Below are 23,716 nucleotides of genomic sequence, written 5' to 3'. Positions count from 1 at the left end.
CAGAGCAACTCAGGAGACCTGGGCTCTATTCCTGACTGCCACTGGTTTGCTGGGTGACCTCAGGCAGTCACATCACTGCTTTGTGGCTCAGTTTCCCCATCTGTAAAACAGAGATAATAACACTCCCCTACATCATAAAGTGCTTTGAGATCCATGGATTACAAAAATGCTATAAGAGCACGGTTTTATTAGCTACTGACTGCTGATTGGTTGGAGGATGGAGAAAGGGAAGCAGTGCTGTTGCTTTGACTCATTGTGCAACTTCTTTATTGTGTTTTAAATAAACAGGGGCCCTCGCCACTCCAGAGGGGTGTTCATCAGTGTGGAATCTGAAATCTAAACACAGAAAGATCCTGATCTATTTATTGGGTTGAACAATTGCTCCCTTTTCTCTACCAGACCATAGGACTCCACAGTTTAACAAACTTGAAAAAATATCCAGATTTTGTCCCAAAATACATTTCATCGTAAAACATGCTCCTGAAGGAGGCATTTTTTCTCCCAGGAGAAAATATTTCCATGAATGTTTCCAGTAAACTGGTTCCTGAAATTGGTGGACAAATAAAACAGACATTACTGTAATTTGGATTTGCAGGGATGGCACAAGGCCTTGATCCTGCACCATTGCAATCAATGGGAACTTTGCCACTGCTTTCAATGGATCAGGCTTGTGATGTCTGCAATCAGAATTGTTAACATTTGGTGGGAAGCGGAGAGAGGTGACTCAACAGGACGCTGCACTCATCTTTCCCTCCCCCTTGGAGCCTGAATTCACATCCTAGCTTTGCTCGCAGGGGAATATGAATTTGATCTGACCCAATATCCCCATCACAACATTACCATGCAACCCGGCGTGGCTGCTGAGAGAGGCAGAGAATAGGAATGGAAGCAGGTTGGTTTGCACCATAGGACTGATGCACATTGGCACAACTGGCTGAAGATTGCATAATCCCTGGTGACACTGTGCTGGGTTCCCAAGAATTAGATCATACTTAACTTACAGTATTTGCACTACTGAAGATTTTATATGCTGCCTAACCACTACAAAGTATTTATTGTAAGTGCCAAATTTAGGGCTATTTTTGTTTAATACTCAAAATCATTTAAGGGGGAACCAAGTAACATGGTTATTGTGTGTATCGCAGTAGGACTGCAGAGCCCCAGTCACTGCCCATGCTTACAACCTCAGCGCTACAGATTTGGGCATCAAGCTTGACAGGGAATATTCTAAAACAAAGAAGTAAGATTTTAAAATCTCACCTTGATTGTGGCTTTTTAAACTAAACTTAGTTTGTGGCTATGGAAGTTTATACATGACTCTGGAAGAGAGATGCAGAACCCTTAAAGAGGCTCTTCCTGGGCTGTAGAAGCTAACGGGAACGGAAATCACAGAAGTCCTGAAATAACCCTGGTGGTTCGCTAAATGCAGAGCCTCTAGAACTCACCCAGTGCGCAAGGTTACCTGGTCACAATTGTCCATGGAGGTGGAACCTTAACTTTTGAAAATTCCAAGTTTAAAATACTGTAATGCTTAGCTCTGACATAGCGCTTTTTACCTAGATCTCAAAGCACTTTAGGAAGGAAGGTCAGTAGCACTATAATCATTTTACTGATGGCAAATAGCAATAGTCGCTGCTGGTGCCCAGTACTTTCTATGTGCGAGCCATCTCTCAATATGATCCTGCTCAGATCAAAGGCGTTCTTGAAGAAAAAGAAAGACGAAGCCGTACTAACTGGAAAATAGGTGGATGAATTTGGACACATTTATTTATTGTTCTCATGGCCACAGAAAATTCAGTGTCAATTTCCAGGTGGGTTGCTTGGAATTGGCCACGTAGTTTGTTGCATACGGTGTTTGGCTGAGCCTGCCCCACAGAGTCAGGAAGTGTAGCACAAGCTATCTACATAGTTTATTTGATGCCGATACCTACAGCTTGGTCTAAAATTCCCATATACTCACCAGGCCTGTACGAGTCACTGTGGTAACTATTTTTTACTTGTCTCTTATAAACTAGGAAGAAAACATCTATTCTGAATATGTAGAAAAGCCCCCTGTGCACAGTAGTTGAATCCCAAGGGGATCTATCAGGGCAAATGCCATCACACCTCCAAGATTAACCACCGCACCCTCACCTAAATGTCCTAGGTAGCAAAAGCAATTTTAAGGCGAGGTTCTTACTCTGAAATATAACTCCTTAAAAACAGTATTGCAGGTTTCCATGTTTGCTGTCTTTCAACTATTTCCGTATCAGGTGTGCTCTGTTTCTAACTGCCATCCACGCAAACTCAATATGAGTTCCAAAAGTCTAACTGGATTCTTCCCTTTTGCAAGTTCACTGGTACTAAACGGTCCTGCAGGCCAAATTCTGCTTTCAAGGACACCTAGGTAACCGCACTCCCTTCAGACGATGCAACAGGTGACACTTGTGTAATTCCAGTGATTTCAATTGGCTTGCACGGGTGTAACTGACTAACGCTTTGTAAACAATTCCGTTGACAATGCACTAGAAAGAGTCTAGAAAAACGGATTTTTGTCACTGAAGTTGGCAGATATGACCCAGATACGCACAAAGAGCATCTCTGTTCGGCAGAAAAGGAGTTCTCTCACACCTTTTGTCTGTCTTGTCCTTTTGGGTCCCAGTCCTGCAATGAGGTCCATGTGGGTCAACCCTTGCAGAGCTCTATTAAGGTCAATGAATTTCCACACAGATGCAGAGGGTCTGCCCACAGTGAGATCTCTGCAGGCTCAGGACCTTCAACAGTCTTGTTGTTATGTGTGCAGAGCACACAGCACCCAGGGGACTTGTTCGGGGCCTCTAGTCACTATTATAATACAAAATAAAGTACACAGGAACAACAACAACAGGAAAGTGCCATTTTACATAATGCCTTTTTACAGTGGATCTGCAATTTAAAACCCTTAACAGATATAATGCAATTCTACTAATAGTCAAGGAAAATAATAATTAAGGTATTCTACCACCACCAATATAATAAAATTGCAAGTCATTTGACAGACATAGAAATGGTACTAAATAAAGTTTGAACTTTTCTCTATTAACTTTGACCCTGCGATTCTGATAGACCAATCTGGAAGCATTGAGTCACTGGCTGTCATCACATGGACAATCGGTAGAAATTCCTGGAAAAGTTTCGGCTCTGAGGACTTAATGATTTTGCTTTCCTCCCCAAATACTCAAGTGATGTGGCACTCAGAGGGGAAGTGGAATGAAAAGGGGAAAGATTATGGAAATTAAACTATCCAATGGGCGCTCCTACTCCTAAACCAACTTCTCCACAACCCAATGGTATTGAAAACGTAGTAAGAGCAGGAGATTGTGATCCAGCAACATTGCTAAACAGTGTCTCTATGTTCTCTTGGCTGGATCTTCTTAAAATCCTCATTTCAACCACTAACTTCTGGCTCCAAAGAAATACCTTTCTAAACCACTATGGAATCTTTTTTGGAAAATAAAACAATAAGATAACCCTGCTATCTATTTCTGAATGTAAAACAAAGAGTGAGACAAATTTCCTATCACATTTATTTACCAATTTATTCTCATCTTAGAAGCAATAGGTTGTTCTTTGGAAGAAATTTCAATGCTGTCTTAAAACCTAAATTAGATCAAACAACCCATTTCCAGGTAGACAAAAAAATATAAAACCATATTCTAGCCAATGAACTAAAACTTATGCAGTAGCTGCTAAACTCAGATGTTCGAGACTTATCTCAGACTGTGAAGTGTGGAGTGGTGCACTTTAAAAAAAAATTAACTTGTCTGGACAGAACCCGGCACAATAGGGCCTTGACCCTTGATTGGGGACTCTAGCTGCGACTGTAATAAAAATAACAGTTTTTACTTTCTATTCTAAAGTTCATGATTCCTCACCTAGAATGGACTTGATTTTTCCAAAAGTTGAAACAAGCCTTAAAATGTTCTGCAGCTTCTAAGATGGGCACAATTCTTATTTCAGAACATGCATCAGTTTATACCTGGCTAGAAACACGGGATATCAAAGACCCAGGTAAAGATTCCCCTCCTAATCGCTAAGCATTGGTGTCCAATTTATCAGCTATGCTTTGAAATAAGTGACACTGAAGCAATCTCCCTACGGATTTTATGGGAGGCAATTAAGGCTTGATTTTCCAAAGGGAGGAGCCCCTACCAGCTCCCCAGCCAATCAGCTAGATACAGACTTGGAAGCAAGACTGCTGGAAGCAGAACTTTAGAGCATCACACTGGACAAATTCCCTGCCATTGATGCACCTTGGTCCCTCCTGTCCTCCCTCTGTGGCGCACAATAGTTTAGCCCCCTGAGGGCTCTAATTCTTTGGTTTAAGTCTGGTTGTTGGGCTGGACACAAGAGTGGCTAGATGGACTTTGTGACCTGTGATATACAGGAGGCCAAACTAGATGATTTGGTGGTCCCTTCTGGCCTTAAACGCTATGACTCTAATGCAGAGTAGCACAGACAGAACAGATAGACCCTTAAGATGTGTGTCTGAGATGTGCGTTTAAGTGGCACTCCATAAGAAACGTTTCTTGCCTACCTTCCTGGATTTATTAGCCTCTTCTCTCCTATTTGACTATTTTGTTTTCTCTTTCAGCCACAAAGGAAGAAGGGCGTACATGCAATTCACCTCCATAAAGCAGAGGAGGACTGGGGAAATAAGGAGAGAGACAGAGTGGAACCACAGAACTGGAGCTTTTTCCTGTCTGACATGGTGGCTAATGACCCAACCGTTCCAGATGAATGTATCATGTGTAGATTCCCTAATTCTAACAGATGCAAGCTGAAGGTCTGATTATACCAACAGCAGACAACGAGCTTGTCTCCTCAGTTAAAATATTTGGACCATCACTCTTTCAAACACCATCTAACTCTTTAGTGCTTCTTTTTAAAAAAAAGGATATGTTCTTTTCCCAATCATTAGTAAAAATGGAAGCAACTCAAAAGTCCTCATGCTTATTTTAACTGTTATGCATTGCAATGCTAAAATAAGAAGTACTTTAAAAGCAAATTAAAGTGAAATATGAGTTTAGAAATACTTTCCTTATAGCGATAACAATGATTATACAAAAACAGCTCCTCCCTGTTTGAGTGTCTGCTACGTGCATCTTCTAGTCACACTTACTTTCTGACAAAAGCAAGTTTCTACAGCTCTTAGCACTGAATAGCCAAAACAGATCCTGTAGGGAATACTAAACCAGACTGCATTCTTCCTCGAGTATCTTCAGCTGAATTGCCACTTAAGTTCTGACTACAAAAATCTATTGCTCAGGAAGAAATAAAAGGCAGAAAGAACACAGCGTGAGTTTCAGATCTCAGGCTGAATCTTCAGGGCGGACACTCAGAAAAAACATCTTTTGATATAGAAACCACACAAGTGAAAGTCAACCACAATGGCACTTTCGTAGTCACTTTAACTATAATCACGTTTTAAAACGAAAAGTTTTCCACAACATAACTTAGCACTGAAAAAAACAAAATTAAATGAGTTTAGTCTGAGTGCTCTAGCATCAGAATTTGTCATTAATTATTCAATATGGCTTTGGGAGTGGGGGAAGGGGGGTGGAGATTATTGTGGTAACAGCAGTGGTTGTTTTTGGTTTTGGGCTTTTTGACTGTCCAAATTGTATACCCTTAAACTTGTCCAACCCACAGCGTTATTTCCAGTCAGGTCAACAATACAGAGGATCACCGAAGTGGTGACTCTATGATACTGAATTCCTTTCCCCCTTCCTGAGGTGATGCTTGATTCAGCAAGGTCAAAAGAACCCCTTCACATTGGCAGAGCACACTGCTAGCAGAGGAACAGATGAACCAACTCTTACAGAGTTTCCTCACTGCCCTCCACATATCCGTACTGTCCCCTACTTTTTTATTTTGTAAAGCTGCCGGTCATCGCAGGAGAAGAAAGGACTTCTCTGTATTCAACCAAGAACCACAGACCCTCAACGATTTTTGTTATTCTGGTTGAAGGTAGCACTAGTATAAAGGTGATGCATAGATGGGACTGGACAATGAACTCCAGTATTTAGAACAGATAAAATAAGGGCACTGTAAGTTTCTCAGTGTTGCTCTAACGTTTGGTCTCTAGAGCTGAACAGGTCGTTTAATCCTGACACATATTCAAACCTTTGCCTCTGCTGACTGTGCTGATAAAAATACCGTGAGGACTGTTTTTCACCTGTGACACACTAACTTCAGCCATTGCCTCAGAGGGTAAATCGCAATGTAGGAACTAAGGGGCATATTAATGTCCTCAATATGCACAATATGTCACCCACTGACAGCAAAAGGAACTCCAGATGGAATCCTGGTCCCAAGGAATGAGTGTTTTGTCACTGACTTCAGCAGGGTCAGGATTTCACACTCTGTGCGTCCGTCAAAGGAAATTCAGTTTCCAACACAACACTCAGCTCAGGTTATTTCCATTATGGGCCATCAAAAGGAAGAGTACAGCTATTTTAAAAGCAGTCACACAAACCCTGATGGACAGCGTAGGCCCAAAGGGCATTGCCCTGCTTTAGACAATAGCTTACGACAGTAAGAGTGATCAGAGAGCAGGCTTACACATGGCATGCCAAATCTCCTTGTGACCAGGGAATTAACCAGTGCTTAAGGCCAGTTAACCTGTCCTCTTGTCAACAGTCTGATTAGCTTGCCTCATGGGCTACTCCCTGAAAAATGCTGTTGTAAAATACACTGCTCATAGTTTTGAGTTACAAGAATGGAAAACAGTTGGGTAAACTCAATGTTTGGTCCTACTTCAACTTAAAAATGGCCAGACCAACCTCAACATCTGTAATGAAAAAAAGAGAAGACACCTTGGAACTAAGGCATTTTATTCCAAATTTTTAGAATGTAAAGTCTTCAATGCAGAGAGCAGGTCTTTGGAGGTGTTTACACAATGGGGGTCAGATATCATAGTGAAGGCACTTGGGTACTGAAGTGATAGGGGCCATATAAATATCTAGATTATGGGTTTGCAAAGTTTTCCATAATGGAACCTTCCTCAACCCAACCCCTCCTCCCTATCTAACAATATTTCAAAGTCAGGGTGATGATGGTAGAACACCCACAACCTAGATAGGTGGACAGTTTCTTCTAGCTGCCACTGCAACATAAAGATTCAACAAGGACCTTCAGCCTGGAATGAATGTTTTTAACCCAGGTATGGCTACATACCATGGAAGACAAGACTTTATTATGCAAATCTTAACAGAGAATTAGTTTTAGTAATGTCAGTGGGCTTCGAGGTACTATTCATAGAGAGAGGATGAGAGATACGGCTACCACCATAGGCCCTGATTCTGCAACTGGATTTGCTTAAGTGGACATCTAAGCGGAGCTGTACTGCAGTCCCTGGGACTCTGCATGGGCAGAATGATCTGCCTGCATGGATCACATTACAGGGATTGTGGCCTTAGGGGCCCAGTCCCGCAGACTTCTGTAACTGACAGTAAATGTTTGCAGATCAGGCCCATGGGTAAGGACTAGTTTACATTAAACTTTTCACACCCCTCAGGAATATAAATGAGGCATATATAATTATTAAAACCAAAATTGCCCTGTTTATTACAGACATGAACTTCCAAAGAAATAAGACAGATGAATGCTTAAAATCAATGGCTTGACATGAACTATATTTGAGCAACTTAATGAGCAGTATTAACTGAAACAGTACAATAAATTGCACTTACGCTGAACTTCATAAAGAAAACTATTCCACTGTTAATAGCGCTCTATTATACAAGCTATAAGAATGGTATTTCAAGTCACTAAAAATCAGAGGGGAATGATCTATTATATGATTAATAAATTTTAAAAAAATATTTAGAAAATATGTAAATGTATCACTGCAGCCATAATAAATGGTGTCTAGTTCCACTGGCAGAAACTCGGTAGGAAACAGATTTAGCCATTTAAATGTTTTATAAGTTTTTGTAATTGAAGAAACTTTTCATAATCTGACATTTGTTAAAACCACTTATTAGAAATTATGCAGCACAGTAGCTGTGGAAATATGAGCTCGCTTCACAATTATAAAGTCAGCCTATGTAGCCCTTTCCTATTGTATGAAGTGGCATAAACCCCATGGCGGCCTATCAGCTAACTGGCAGGCAGGGGGCTGCTCTATTCAAAGTGAGAGATACAAGCTGCAGGGCAAAAACCTGGCAGCTCCCATCTGACCCCGCAATCCCCTACTGGTGACAGCTCCAAGCTCCATAGCAAATTAGGCCTTCTCATATTACAATTGGAGAAGACAGATTCCATTAGCAGTATCTGAAATTGAGTGGAGAGCTGCACTGTTATCAGACTTGACTCATAAGCACTGCTATTAATCAGAGCTATGATAGCATTTATATATTTCAAGCTATCTGCTGCCGCTGTGATATTCTGCTACAAAGGGTTGATGGGACTTAGGAAAGTGAACAATAGAGCTTTCTGGGAAAAGCAGAGTAAATCAAGAAAGTCTATGACTTCCGCACATTCTGAAGGGATTGCGGTTTACATAAATTTTCTCCCAATTGGAGATTGAGCTCTTCCTCATCTTACACACGGGATTTAGTTGTCACTCAATGGTAACAGCTGTGAAAAGGTGAAGCGGCCCACCGCTCAGAATATTGCCTTCGCTTTTAAAGCAATTAACCCATGAACAGGAGGGTACCTGGTGATATCAAAGGGATTAAGCTAGGCAGTGCATTATTAACATTTCCTTGAACTAATTCTAACTCTGACTAGCTGTCAGAAAAGACTCTTCAGTCTTTTAAAAAAAAAAAAAAAAAAAGAGTTTTGCCCTGCTTTTTTCTAATGTGCCTACTTTATAACAAAATGCAAATGAACAGATCTGTTAATGTCCTTAAACAGCCTGAACTCAATGCAATTTTATTTCAAGTATGAGAAAGAAAATATATGATCAATTAGCCAAGGGTCATGGCAGATAGTCTTCTAAAAGGAAATTAATACTTGAGTACTTTCCATTCTTCTATCCCCATTAAAACTTGGTAACTACTTGTTACTTATGCACAGCTGCTTTTGAAATTGAAGATTTTCATATTATGCTATAATGGCAATAATCTAAAATAATCTCTAATCTGGAAAATCCAAATATACCTTAGTCAGAAGATTCCTCATCCTCTAAGGTACTATATTTTAATTTCCTGTTCTTTGCTGAATAGGTCGGTGGTCAAGGGTGTAACAATTGAAAAGAATAGGCTCTCTGCTTGGAGTAAAATACTCCCCGCTTACTCCAGGTTAATAAACTAAATTTCTGCAGAATAGCTGTGGAATATTTGAAATCGCCCTGGATCCCTATGCTACCTGTAATGGAAACTTTGATAAGTCAATTTGTCTGAAAATGAACATAATCAAAACATAAATGTGTAAAATGCTCTAAAATATAATTTCATCAGCTCCGTGTACTGTAAGGGCAATATATTAAATGAACCTCTCTCTTGCTACTGTATATGACTGCTTAGTTTCTATGCCTTTGGGTTAACTTTCACGTACAATAAGGGCACACTTTTCTCTCACACTTAGGTCTCCTCTCAACTCCATTGAAAACATTCAGCTACTCTGTGACCATTCCTGCCAGAGCAAACTGATACGTGAAGCACCCATAGTTGATGGCCTTATGGCCCTGTTTTTGTTTTAAAGGAGCAACATATTCTGGTAACAAAAGTGCAAGATAACTTTCACACACAGTTTTCGCTTCTGCCATTAACCATGAGTGCACTTCACAGAGCACAACAAAGATCACAAACTTGCTAACTTTCCAACACACAAGATTTGCAAGACTTCTTCTCCAACTGCAGATCAAAATTCCAGAACATAAAATACGGTGCAATAAACCTCAGAACATTTCATATATTAGGTTCCATCTACATAATACAAAAATGATTTCATAATAAAGCGCTACTTTTCTTGGGTGGTGACTTTGTCTCAGATTTTTATGAATGGCCACAGTTTCATTTAGCATGAACTATTTTGCAAAAATTTCACATTATTCTAACATTTGACATAGATTTTGAAACATTCGCCGAATAAATCTCAACTGTTCAGTTTCACATGTGAGTTAATGCAGATTTTCTCTTTTCAGTAGCTTAAAGAATTTCACATAGTGCAACGTACCTTGAGAATGAAGCTGCAAAACTTGAGAGACACTTCTGAAACAATGACTTTACTGTGGTACTGCAACTGCAAGTATAGCTGCTTCTTTAAAGACTACTACATGCCAAATATGCTACTTAATATAAATTAAAATACCCAACTACGAAATGCATAGAAAATATACACTTAATGCAATGAAATATATAATACTAAACTTCTCTCCATAATAGAGAATGCATCTTTTATGCAAAAGATTACACTTTGGAAATCATATTATACGAACACAAGAAATTGTTTTGCAAAATCAATAAATATTAAAGGAATCATTCATCCTTTCTGCATACTGAAATTGTAATATAGTTTCTCAGTATCACATAGCAAAAATTAATAAGTTATTTCTACTTCTAGGCCTCTACTATCAACAGTCTAACTAAGAGAAGTCTTTCAAAATGCCACTTTATGGACCTTAAAACCAGTAGGTTAAGAAATGTGAAGAGGAAAAACGATATTTTGCAATTGTAGCTCTAAAGAGTAAACTGCTCATTCAGTAAAAGTCTTGCTTACTGAAAACAGCTTTTTACATCAACACATTTCAAGTGGCCTTTGTTTTAAGAAACAAAACCTGTGGTAAAAAAGGAACAGGAGTCCTTTATATCTATCCCAGCAGTAAGCAGAGAGAACACCATGTGAACAATTACCTGGTAGAAGTATAAATCTGTTTAAAGAATAAATGTACTGAACACCATTCAACACTAATCCTGTATGTACTGTAATGTCCTCTTAAATAAGAAAGAATGCCACTATTCAGTGACTCAAAAGCCTCTCATTAAACATGAAAATAAATTGTTCTGACCTGTGAATGAATAAACTTGTGAAATATCTCTTATACAAATGCCTGACAAAGGAATAACCGTGCTAAAAGAATACATTTCCAGTACACACACGCTGGAAAAAAACAAAACACAACAAAAATAAAAAAAACAACGCTTCACTGTCGTGGTGTATAAGCAAACATGCCCTGCTGGTGGTTTTACGTTCACAGAAGAAAGGTTTTTAGAGGTTAAGTTCAGGTCACACGACAAATGAAATTGTAACAACCCAACTGACATTGTATAATGTCTTCTTCCACTCAATCAATAGGGCACTGTTAGTCCCATTTCCATAGAGATGGCTTGCTCCTTTCTGAAGGCTGTCTATTGTTTGAGGAGAGAGATTTGCCTCTTGAACTGCGTTGTTCCCAAAGGATACGTACTTCATCAATTATTTGTATTCTTAACATCTACATATTTTCATATTAACGTCTGCAGCATACCTACGGCAAGCATGAGCACTTGGCTGTTTTTCTCTTGACCCTGTTTTCAGAAGCCTCTTAACAATCAGCTAAATTATAATTAAGGCACAAAGATGCATAACGATTTGATACACTCTTTTAGAGAGCTCATGGGTGCCTAAAAACCTGGTTTAAAAGAAAAATGCAACAACCCGTAATATTTTAAAGCCTTTAAAGTAGATTGTGTGCCAGGACGTTTTCAGAAACATTTTAAAATGTGTAACAGACCCAGACAGCAACAGCTTTTTTGTTAAATAAATACGTCTTTAGGCACAAAGAGTTGATTTAAAAAAACAATACTAAACCATACTTTTGAAATATATTTGACACAACTGCCTCAAAATGTATTTGATCATTCAGCACCGCTGAGCATACATGCTGTTAACGCAGATGTGTTATTAAGAGTTATGAAAAGTTACTTCAGAGACACACAAGATTATGACTGATTGCTGACTTGGCCATTTCAAGGGGATCTTGCTGCTTTTTTAAACAAGTTTTTAAAAAGACTGAACTAACAAAATTAATTTTAGAATCCTAGGTTTCCCTTTAAGAGTAAAAAAGCACCCTAAACTAGTTTACTATTTTAACATTGTTTTCCTATAAGATAACTTTTTTTTAGTTATGGGGAGAAAAAATTACAAGGCTTCATAGGCCATGTTGCAGCACATAACCAATTACATCTGAGTTATAAACTAAAAACCAGAGCAGATCCTTAATGATAACAGTAATAACAGGAAGAACTATAACAACAGTCAATCAAAAAAATTTAGAGCATGCAAAAAGTGTTCTTCTTACTAATTAATTCAAGCATTATTATATTTTATCCCGACACTGTGCTTGGTGCTGCACATAAAAGAGATACAACAATTCCTGCCCTGGGAGTTTACACTCTAAATATGCTGTTAATAACTGAGAACCTTTTAATCAGAGACATTGGTTTAACTCCATTTATTATTAGTTAAGGGTAAAACTAATGGAATTAAATTTTATTTATACACTATTATAGAGAACTATCTAGCAAATAATATTGCTAAAGATATTTCAATATATAGGTATGCACTTTGTAGTACAGTATGAACTCATGTATGAAGGTCCACATTTGATTTAAGGTTTGTACGTTATGTTAAAATACCAATTTCTCTTTAATAAAACAGAGCCTGTCTAATGGCAGGTCCAATTCCTGTGTGGAGCTGAGAGCTCTTAACACCTATTGAAGTTTGTCAGAATTCAAGGTACTCTATCTCCCACAGGATCAAGTCCATTGTTAATTTCAGTACATATATTTACAGTACATTTTGTGCTTCCATTCAAAGAACGTATTATACATTCTAATACGATTTGGTAACATTTTCAAGTCATGAAATATGCCCTATTTTTCTCTGTAAAAGAGAATCAGAAACTGTTTGTATCTTTTGCCATAATCCTCTCCGATATGGGTCAGGCTAAGGTTAAGAGTATAAGGAACTACCACATCAAAGACAACCAGGGTTAACAAAATCCCAAACCACGTGCAATTCCAGTTGTTTTCTTGTTACAGGGTTAGAGGTCTAGACAAAATGGAGAGGTTAGAAGGTTCCAATTCTCCTGCAGACCACAACACCCACACTGGGAGAAAGCAGCAAACCACTATAATAGATGGAGCAGCCAATATTGATCTTTGCTGTTTACATTAACTTTTTGGACATATTCAGAATTAGAATGAATATCCATTACAGTGATGTAACTAGAACGTAGTACAGGTATGAAGACAGATCAGGTACCACAGACAGGCATAACCTCTACCATAAGCAATTAAATTAAGTTTACAGTTTACCAATAGGTGAAGCTCATCTTGTTAATTTAAACGGACCATCTGCATCTTTATACAATGACAAACTTCATTAGTTCTGGTTAGTTAAACTGATCAGTAATTTGTAATAATGAGACTGAAAACTTGTCACTCCTTTGTAAGAAGGGGGGGTTGCTGCTGCTGCTGTTTTTTTTAAAAAATAACTTTTGTGACGGGACCAAGGCCAAATTTAGATTCAATTATTGTTAGTTTCATCAGATGAATCTATTACAGTTCAAAACTTAAGGGGGAAAATTATGGTTTAAAAGGCCAGGAGGTATGGCTGGGTAATCTAATCAACTTTCGGAGATGTGGAAGAGAGCTGGGGAAAAAAAGACAAATACTAGCAACTACTTTACCTGAAAACTGTGTAATAAAGCAAAGATGCTGCAGCTGCTCCCAACAAGCCACAGAGAAGATTTACTCGGTAGGCAATGGAACCAAAAGGGAATAGACCAATTACCAGTTTGGCCAGCAGAGTGAACAAAGGGTAACCAGGAGGATGGGCAACCTATGGACAAACCGGTAATAGGTTCACAAAAGTTTCCATACAGCTGAAGTAAAAACAGCAATGACATTCTATTTCAGAAGTATCTCCTTTGTTAGCCTGGTACTAGACACTAGGGTCTATCACCAATAACTAGGGTCTTTGAACAAAGCTTTTCTGTAACAATCTTTTTGTGCCAATTTTAACTTAGTAAATATTTTCTTTAGTGGATTTGCGTGCACACATCACCCATAATAATGACTCACTTAGAAAAGAGGTGACACATTTCATTATGATTTCTTAAACTGCTTGTTGTCGGGGGTCACAGTATATTAGGGTCATTCAATAGGCTGTTTTTAAAAAGCAGATTCTGAACTATTTTATTGGTTAGCAAGTTGAAAGACCACACTGCTATCGGATTACCACCATGCTGACAGTCCTAAGGTCTTGCCTAAAGGGATCATGCACCATAATAAAGTTTATTAAATAATAAAACTTATTAAAATTGTTAACCCGATTTATTTTATTCTCCCCAGCTTATACAAAATTTGGGTTGATAATAAGCCAGCTACTGTATATACAGTAAAGCCTTTGCTTTATAATTTAGTTTAATTGGATTTAAAACTTGAAGTAAATTGTCGCGTGCTGTACTTATAAGTTAGTAAAAACTGTGGTTTGAAAATAAATTAATCTACTTTACTCCATGCTTAATTAAACTTCCTTAATTCCTAAAACTGTTAATGAGAGCATTGATTAAACAATAAAACTAATACTTACTCCAAGCTCATACGCGGCTGTGATCAGCTCCCCTGTGAAAAAATAATGTAAAACCAATAATTACTATTAGGAAATGACACTCCTCCAAAGTTTTCAAAATCCAAATGCTTGCATTGGGGTTTTGCATTAATTTGACTGGATAAAACTGTAAATCTGTAGAGATTTAACAGCATGAAATTTTCTAAGAATATTTTCTCCCTCTGATGTCGTTGTACAAAATATCTTTTGTATGTTTTTCACAAGACTCTTATGGACAGATAAGTGAACACATAGGTAGGCTGATATATTCAAGTAACAGGCATTATTAAAAAAAAAAAAAAAATTAAACCGAGACCGCTTGTTTCAATAATTTTCAAGCAAAACAACATACAAGTTTGTACAGTTTGCACTGCATTGTCTCTTAACAACCTGGTTATTTCTCATGAAAAAAATACAGCTTTATATTTTTAAATAGGGTAAAATAATCATTGTGTATGTGTCAGTTTATTCAGGAGAGCAGCTGTAACATGAAGGAATTTGAACCTGCAACATTATTTATTTTAAAAGTGACCCAGGCTCCTGGCTAGGGTATATCAGACTCAGCGACATCTTCATTATATAACAGTTAGAATTATATTCTATTTGTATTTTTCTGCAACTAAAAAAAAAAAAAAAAGCCAACAAAGAATTGAGTTAGCCTAATAATACTTAGCATTTCTACAATGCTTTATTAAAGCATTTTACAAACATTATCTAGTCATATATATTAAACATATTCAACACACAAATACATTTAAACAACATGAAGGCTACAACACACGAAGTCATGAAATTCAAAGTCAAGGCTGATATTCCATCACAAAACGGAATATCAAAGATTAAGTCACTTTGGATAGTCTGATACCTGGCATTCTAAGTCAGTGATGTGATTCTTGTCTTGAATTTCTATTCCCTTTCTTAAATAGAGTGTTGCAGTCTCTCTTTTGTACTGAATATTACTGGTCATTATTATACACATTTTAAGTGCTTGTGCCTACAGTATGTATGTCCAAATGACACATGACACAGACATAGTATGAACTGCATTGCTGCTTGCTGTACAAATGGCTAATGGTATATTACAACAGTATTTTTTTAGTTTGCAAATCATTCTTTATTTTATTGTATCCCAACAGAGATAAGAATTATGGAAGAAATTTTTAAAAACTATACAATTTCAGTGCACAATTAGAAAAAGAGGTGCTAGTCAAGTTACAATTCCTGTTAGCCATTGCTGTAAAATTAGGGATCTCATCTAGAGCACTTGAGAAACCCCCAGGGACAGCCCTTGCTAGCATAAAAACCTGTCAGTCCTTGGTTTTCTGCTATGAAGTAAGTGCTATTTTTATTACTACCCTATTTTGGGAAAGTTTCCATGTAATGTAAGATTTACAAAAACACAGCTGGGATTTGGAATTTGCTCATCTCCAAATTTAATATCATCCATAGTGGCTATGGCATTTCTAAGGTATTATAAAGCCAGGGAAGCAGTCAAGCCTCGATTCTGCATGAAAATGAGCAACACACAGGAACTAAGCATTTTTGCTAACCAAAGCATACTCAACAGTGTGCATACCTAGCTGCAACTTGCTAAACCAGGGTTGTCTCTCTTCTTCTGCAGAGAATTAGCAGGTAGAGCTGGGAGTGGGTTTAGAGACCTGGGGTGGAATCCTGAAGTAACAGGAGTTATGCCATTGACTTCAGTGGCAACAGGATTTCACAAGTGTGAACCCATACATATAGGTTCAGCGGCTTTATTGTTCCATAAAAGTTACTAGAGATCTCACCAGGCAGAAACACCTCGAGGTGCAAGCTCAGCAATAAGACTAAGGCATTCTGGAAAGCACAGTGCAAGCCCCAGTCTAGACAGCACTGGCCATAAGGTATCATAGCCACAGCCTGAGGCATGTTAGCAAAGCTAAGCTCTGTAATTTGTTCCAAGGGATTCCCCAATTTTGACTATGACCAACGTCTAAGGTGCTCCTTGTTTTCCTTTGCAACTACGTTTGTAACCAAAGTAGGAATGTATGAACATCCGGCGCACATCCTGCCATCCTGGAAGGCAGAGTCATGAGGATCAGAATTAGCAATCACCGTGAATGTGGCAAAAGGTCACACTAATAAAGGAACCCCCTGAATAGCACTACAACAACTGCATACCTGCACAGCTGCTAAGGAAGCTGAATTGTCCATACTAAACCTGTTGGATTAACAGCAGGTAAAATCAGTCTCAACAGACTTGGCAGTTGCCAATTTTTGCACTAACCTGTAGCCAAAGCTACAACCCCTGTATGATTGAGCCAAGAACAGGGCAACATCTAAACCAGCATCACGAACTGTCTCTGAGAGATGGCTAGGGACTCAATTCAGTCTTTCTAGGATATTGGGAAATGTATTTGTTTAAGATTCCTATTACTGACAAGAAAGATTATGCACTATTATGCTGATACATATTACTATGGTATTGATCCATACTGTGGACAAGAACAACATCAAGACAATGTATATGTAAACTACCAAGAAAAGCTGTGTAACGTTATAGAACGTATATCATTGTCAATTTTCAGGCATTACGACACAGCTTTTTAAAAAGTGTTAATCGGAACAAATACCAAAACCTCTAAGACACTTTCTGCACAAACCTTCATTTGAAAAACGAAACAATACAAAAGGGAACTACTAGGGACACGTGGTTTGAAGGTCTGCACGCAGGACAAGGAGGCAGGAACAACTAGATTCTAATCTGGCCTCTGACACTGCCTCCTTCTGTGACCTTGAGTAAATCATTAACCACTTAACCTCTCTTCCTCAGTTTCCCTGGCCATCTGTAAAATGAGGATAATAACTACCTACCTCATAACAGGCATTAGTTAGTGTTTATGAAGCACTATATAAGCGTTAAGTATTATTATTACATAACAGGATATATATGACACGGATATAAAATCAGGACATGAACATGAGCTTGGTTTTTAAAAAGAGAGGACAAAACGGTGAGTTTTAGAATATAATTTTAAGAGTTTGTTCCTCAAAAATCTTTGTGTAAATGCAATTTTGGTTCTCTAACTCGATTTCCCACTGAAGTTGTTCAGGATGCAAAACTAAACAGTTGAATAAAACTGATTTATCCTCAATCAAGGTTGGTGCTGCTGCTGAGACAGAGAGAACCGTTCTTTTCAGTTTGAGTTTACTTGATCCATTTTAAGCTGGTTTCATGTGTGCAGATGTTTTCAAATTAGTTGGAAATTTTATTTTCTCTCTTTTTTTTTTTTTTTTATTATTATTATTATTATTATGCCAGCAATGGCAAAGCACTATGAGAAATCTGCCACTGAAAATTTCTACATCATTCTTGGCATTTATATTTTAGGATGACTACAACACTTTATGGACAATTTCTTCAAAAAAATACAGTGTTTTGAAAATATTAGGCTCTCTCTCAAAGAGATATATGATCTTAGATCCCAATCCTGCAAATACTTAAGCACATGTGCAACTCTACTTACACGAGTAATTCTATTGACTTCAATGGAACTAATCCCAAGACTAAAGTTAAGTGCTTGCAGAATCAAGGTCTTAGAGGCCAGATGCCCAGGGACAAAATTTACAAAGGGGTCCTTTATCCAGGGGTGGGAGGAAGGAAACTGACTTGGTCCTTCAGCAGAAGGGTTTATCACGACTGTAGTACTGCATTTATTGATTCAGAACACTATAGTTTATCACTATCTGCCACTGTTTTGCAAGGAAAAAAAATGATCCTCCCAGTGGGATGTGGTGTGGAAGTGCTGGAACTCTGGACCCACCTATTCAAATATTGTAAGTGGAAGGCTAGGAAGAGAGGGGTTGGAAATACCTAGGCCTCAGCGAAATCCAGCTGCAACCCCCCCTCCTCCAGACACTAACAGTGTAACTGGTTGCTGACTCGGAATGAAATGGGAGCGACAAGGAAAGAAAAGAGGCTATCGGGCACAGATAGGACAGGGCTATCCGAAGGCATGCTACAGTAGCACCCCTCACATTAACTGCCACTTCAAAAGCATGGCTTGGCTCCAACGCCAGGGTGGTTCAGAGTCTCTGCGACTGCTCAAACCCCACAACACATGCGAAGACTATCACTTATGTCTTTGCCTTATTCACAACTTCAATTGGTATCTATTAGAGACCAGCTTTTCAGAGTCTCTCTTGCAGCGTATCAAAGGTAATCCTCTGAACTCCCTACAACTATCTTGACAGCAACACCCTTCTCATTAACGTTCGGGGCCTCTTGTGATCAGAGTCAACCAACCATGCTAACCTGGGCAGTGCTGTTGTGACCCATCATAGCACACTAGCACTCGTAATATGCTACGTTATTATCAGCAGACTTGCGGTAGCAGCTTCAGACCCCAATCATAAACCAGGTCTTACTAGGAGCCGTACAAACACAGAACAAAAAGACAACAATGCCTCCCATGAGACGTTTACAATATAAAAATAGCACCAACTTAAAAAGACCTGGGGTGGATAAAATGAATACAACATACAAGCAAACAGGTCTGAGGGCTGAATGGTACATGCCTGCTTGTTCCTTGTTGTTGCTGTTTTTAACATACACTATCCCATCGGATGTAATCAATGTCCAAAGAACTAAGCTCATTTTAAGTTATGGTTTAATTAGGAGGAAGCATCGTAGAATCATAGAAGTGTAGGAGTGGAAGTGACTTCAAGAAGTAATCTAGTCCACCCCTTGCACTGAGGTAGAACCAAGTAAACCATCCTAGACCATCCCCGATAGGAGTTTGTCTAATTCTTAAAAAACTCCAGGGATTCCACAACCTCTCTAAGTAATCTATTCCACTACTTAACGATCCTTATAGTTAGAAAGTTTTTCCTAGTCTCTAACCTGAATCTTCTTTGCCACAGATTAAGCCCATTACCTCTTGTCTTCCCTTCAGTGCACATATATCACACTTGTTATGTTTATTTGCATCTTGGGTAAAAAAAAAACTTAGCAAGAACACAATCAAAACAGCACAGAACTGTTCCACAAACTGTAAACACACATAATAGCTATGAGCCGCAGGCACTGTCTAAGTTAATTTAGGTATGTATCCCAGCAGGGGTGATTTTAGAAGATGGAAAAGTAATTATTGCAAATATATTGTTCATCCCATAGTAACCAATAATATGGTTAAAAATGGAAATAGGCAAAGGAAGATGTTTAAAAATAAAAAAATGTTTAACTGAATGAGAAGTCATCAAGTTATGTACTAGCTAGCCGATGAAATGAGAGTTATCCTGTTCTGTCTCTCCCTTCACTCTCCTATTGTTTGCTGAACCCACTTCTTGAATCTTGTCTTAAACGTAGCTTGTAAGCTATTTGGGGCAGAAACTATCTTTTGTTCTATGAGGTATAGAATTTAGCACTATACGGGCCCAGCTCTCATCGGAACCTCTAAGTATTGGTATAATAATAATTACAGCCCTGCAGCCAGGTCACTTACAAAGCATTTAATGTATTTGGAGACCCAAATGTGCACTTTATTAGGAAGAATTATGTGAAATGAAACAATTCTGCTTTCCACTGTCCTTAAATCTAGTACCTATCACTTGAAATACTATTCAACTCTGTTAGTGTATGCACAGTTATGCTAAATGTATATTAACTTAAACTTGTTTGTACAATACTGCCAATATAACACATCCACATATTAAGCAGGAAATACTGTACTTTGCATAACTATCAACCCATTACTAAAGAAATCAAAGACAATGGTCCACATCTAGGGAAAAAAATTGGAAAAGTATCATTTAAAATTAAAATATAGTTCTAATTGGTTTTCAACTCCAATTAAATCCCAATTACCAACAAGGGGCAACTTCAGTTTAAACAGGGACAAGGAACCTCTTGGATTCAGAGGTTGAGGCACAGACTTGAATAAATTGCTCAACTCTTTGGGGGGCTGGGAAAGAGAAAGCAGCTCATCTGTCAGTACCTTTAGGTAATTAGTCTACCACCCAACACATACAAACTCAAACTGCAGCTGACCACGCATTGTGCAAACCAGAAGTTTAAGCAGGACCTGCCTTGCAATTTGCAAGTTCCCCCAAAGGAACTGGAGGAAAGCCTGTTTTCCCTTCCTACTGTCAGGAGGAGAAACAGTTTGCTTCCCACCTTCCCCTGGTTATACTGCTAAAAGGACTTGTCAGACTGGTCAATGCACAGCCATGTCAAATGTAGCCAGACGTGTCCAAAAGAGTAAGAGCCCAAGTGGTCCCATATTGCTTGACACCAGGGCTGGCTTTGGACACAAATTCTCCCCCCAAGGCAGCTTTCTAATTCCCTAATTGAAAGGCAGGACACCGACACACAACGCTTGTCACGAAACATGACGCCATGTGAAATCGGCATGATTTGGGGGTGTCGCTCCAAAATAAACCTCCGAGAGTAAGCTGGGTCCCTACAGGTTTCAGGACCCTCCTCCACTGCAGTACAGCACATCAGCGGGGCACATGGGAAGTGAATGAACACCACCCACCCGGGAATAGAGGGAAGAAGAGGCTGGACAAGTTGATGGACAGCGGCTGGATGGACAGCAGTCTTCCTAAGACTTCTGTCAGGGCTCAATATGGCCTGGCTAGGGGAGAGGAGGAGATGGGCCGGGCCAGGGAGGGCCCCTGGACCTGTTAGGGAGATGGCTGGCCCATACGCCCCTCAATTCTCACTTGCTGGGGTGAGCCTCTCCTTACTCGCTCTTGCCCCAAGTCCCTGGGGAGGGCAGCAGCTGCTGTTCAGGGTCTCTGCTCCCAGTCCCCCTGTGTGAGGGAGGTTGAACCTCTGACCGGCACCCCCGTTTTCTCCTGTGCCACCCCCCCAGAACCAGCACATCCCGCTCTTCTCTTTCGGCCCTTCCCCCTCCACAACCCTGACTCTGACCCTTGGACCACACCCCCCCTTTCCTGCTGACCCCAAGTCCTTCCTTGGCTTCTGGGTCTCCTGGTCGCCCCAGCTCGACTGAGGGCTGTGCCTAGGCCTGCCGCCCTCCCCCCAGAGTCCACACAGGCGCTGGGCGGGGAAAGGGCGCAGAGCAGCACAGAGCAGAGCAGAGCAGCACAGAGCAGAGCAGAGCAGCACAGAGCAGAGCAGAGCACCCCCCCCCCCCCCCCCGGCCCGAGTGACACGCCCCCGGGGATGCTCTGCGGGGGGGGCGCTGAGTGACACGCCCCCGGGGATGCCCTGCGGGGGGGGAGGGGGGCGCTGAGTGACACGCCCCCGGGGATGCCCTGCGGGGGGGCGGGGGGCGCTGAGTGACAGCGCAGGAGTCCCAGCTGGGTAGGTGGGGGAGGGGTTCCCGGCCCCGCCCCCTCCGCAGGGCGAGGCGCTGAGCGGGCCCGGGCGCTGCGGGCGGGGGGGTCCCTGCGCCCCGAGGGGGGGCGGGGACGGCCTGGCTACTTTACCCGAGTCTCCCCCGGGCACGGACGGCGGCAGCGTAGCCGCGTAGGCGGCAGCCACGGCGGCGCCCAGCGCACCGGCGAAGCCACCCGCTCCACGGCGCTGGGGCCCCCGCGGCCCCCCGGGGTGGCTGCCAAGCGGAGGAGCCATGTGCCGCCTCCCGGCCGCGCCACTCCTTCCGGGACAGCCGCGGGGCGGGGCGGGCGCTACCACTGCTGCAGGCCACGCGGGGGTGGCCCGCAGCGGGGCAAAGGGCAGCAGGCGCTGTGGCCCGACACACTCCCCCCCCCCTTAGTGTTGGTACAGTCGGAAGGGGCGGGGAGAAGGAAGCGCATGGGTGGGGGGGAGGAAAGGAGGCCGCTGTCTCCCTGTGTTCGGCGCCCCCTCGGGTGGTGAAAGGTACTGCATGCGGGAGAAACCACTGGTGGTGGGGGCGGGCGGGAGAAACCACTGCGGAAGGGGGGGGAGAGGCTGAAGCACGGAGGAAACTGGGGGAGGAGATGGGTAGGGGAGAGAGACTGGGGGGAAGGAGGTGGGGGAGGTGGACAAGGAGAGACGGGGGGGGGAAGGAGGTGGGGGACAAGGAGAGACTGGGGGGAAGGAGGTGGGGAGGAAGACACTGGGGGGAGGGGGACAAGGAGAGACAGGTGGGGGAGGGGGACAAGAAGAGGGGGGCAGCTAGATGAGCTCAGGGCAAAGGGTGGGGATGCATGGGGGGTGCTGTGGGTACAGTCATGCACAGGGGCTCGGCTGTCACCTCTGAGGCATGTCTGGCCCTGCCCCTGGCACCTGCACCTGGCTGGTGGACAGATCCTGGCAGCTGCTTTGCCCGCTCTTCCTGCCCTGGGCTGAGCTGGGCCCTGCTTTACACCCAGCTGTGCCCAGCTGACACCAGCACAGGCCTGCCCCTCACCCGCAATGGCAGAGTCAAACCCATGCTCTTGAGTCTTTGCACTAACATCCTTTGGTTTTCAGCATATCTGACAAACGCCTGCTGAATTTCTAAAGTGCTCCAGAGCTCTGATTCTGCCTACCACAGCTTGATTCCCTTCCATTCCCCATGACCCAAACATCTCTTCTTCCTGTACTCGTCGTCTTTCCCCTACCTGATTTCAGACTTCTCATGATGCCTCTTAATCTTGGAACATACTCCCACATAACATACACTAAGGGTATCCCCACTGCTCCTCTTTCAAATCTCTTTTGGAAACACCAGCTGTATGAAGCTTACCGCTCTTACTGCCCCATGCTACTCCAATTCTTATATGTACAGTTCACAACTTTAGACAGACAAGGTAGACTTTTCTCGTCTGACATACATCTGTGTAAATCAGGAGTAAAATCAGTGATATTGCACCACTGTAAGCAGATGGAGAATCAGTACCTTTGAGCAAAGATTTTGTTATGTGGTCTGTGTTTTGAGCATCTTACCCACTGAACAGTGAAGGTGCTATACAAACAAGAAGGATTTATGCCTTGAATGGGGATATGTTGTAAAACACTGATCAAGGAAAGGATTGCAAGTTACAGCGTACAGAATATTAAAAACACCAGCTCACTGTGTGGGTAGGGAAAGTAAACAGAATACTGAGAAGTATCAATAGAAGAATAAAACACATCTGCAAAAATCATTATGGGATTGCACAAAAGACTAGCGAGGCCATACCTGCAGTATTGAGGCAGATTAAAGAAAGGCTTTCGAATACAAATGAAAAAGGTATA

At 41.1% G+C, this 23,716-nt stretch overlaps 1 protein-coding gene across 3 annotated transcripts in view; it reads right to left on the bottom strand.

Moving 5' to 3' along the window:
- Positions 1-22,175, bottom strand: part of TMEM260 (transmembrane protein 260) — a 45,462-nt gene extending 23,287 nt beyond the window's left edge. For all 3 annotated transcript variants that reach the window (XR_010921132.1, XR_010921133.1, XM_067554840.1), the window contains exons 1-3: positions 22,000-22,175; positions 14,545-14,576; positions 13,640-13,791 (exon numbers count right to left, since the gene is read on the bottom strand). Coding sequence is in view for 1 of the 3 variants with exons in the window: in XM_067554840.1 (XP_067410941.1) it covers positions 13,640-13,791; positions 14,545-14,576; positions 22,000-22,144 (329 nt within the window). In the remaining 2 variants the exon portion in view is untranslated. The remainder of the gene's footprint in view (positions 1-13,639; positions 13,792-14,544; positions 14,577-21,999) is intronic.
- Between the last annotated feature and the right edge of the window lie 1,541 nt (positions 22,176-23,716).

The sequence above is a fragment of the Emydura macquarii genome, unplaced genomic scaffold (genome assembly GCF_026122565.2).
Source record: "Emydura macquarii macquarii isolate MOO-44397 ecotype Brisbane River unplaced genomic scaffold, CSIRO-AGI_Emac_v2 contig_1551, whole genome shotgun sequence".
Taxonomy (NCBI): Eukaryota; Metazoa; Chordata; order Testudines; family Chelidae; genus Emydura; species Emydura macquarii.
This window is presented reverse-complemented; position numbering and strand designations above follow the sequence as displayed.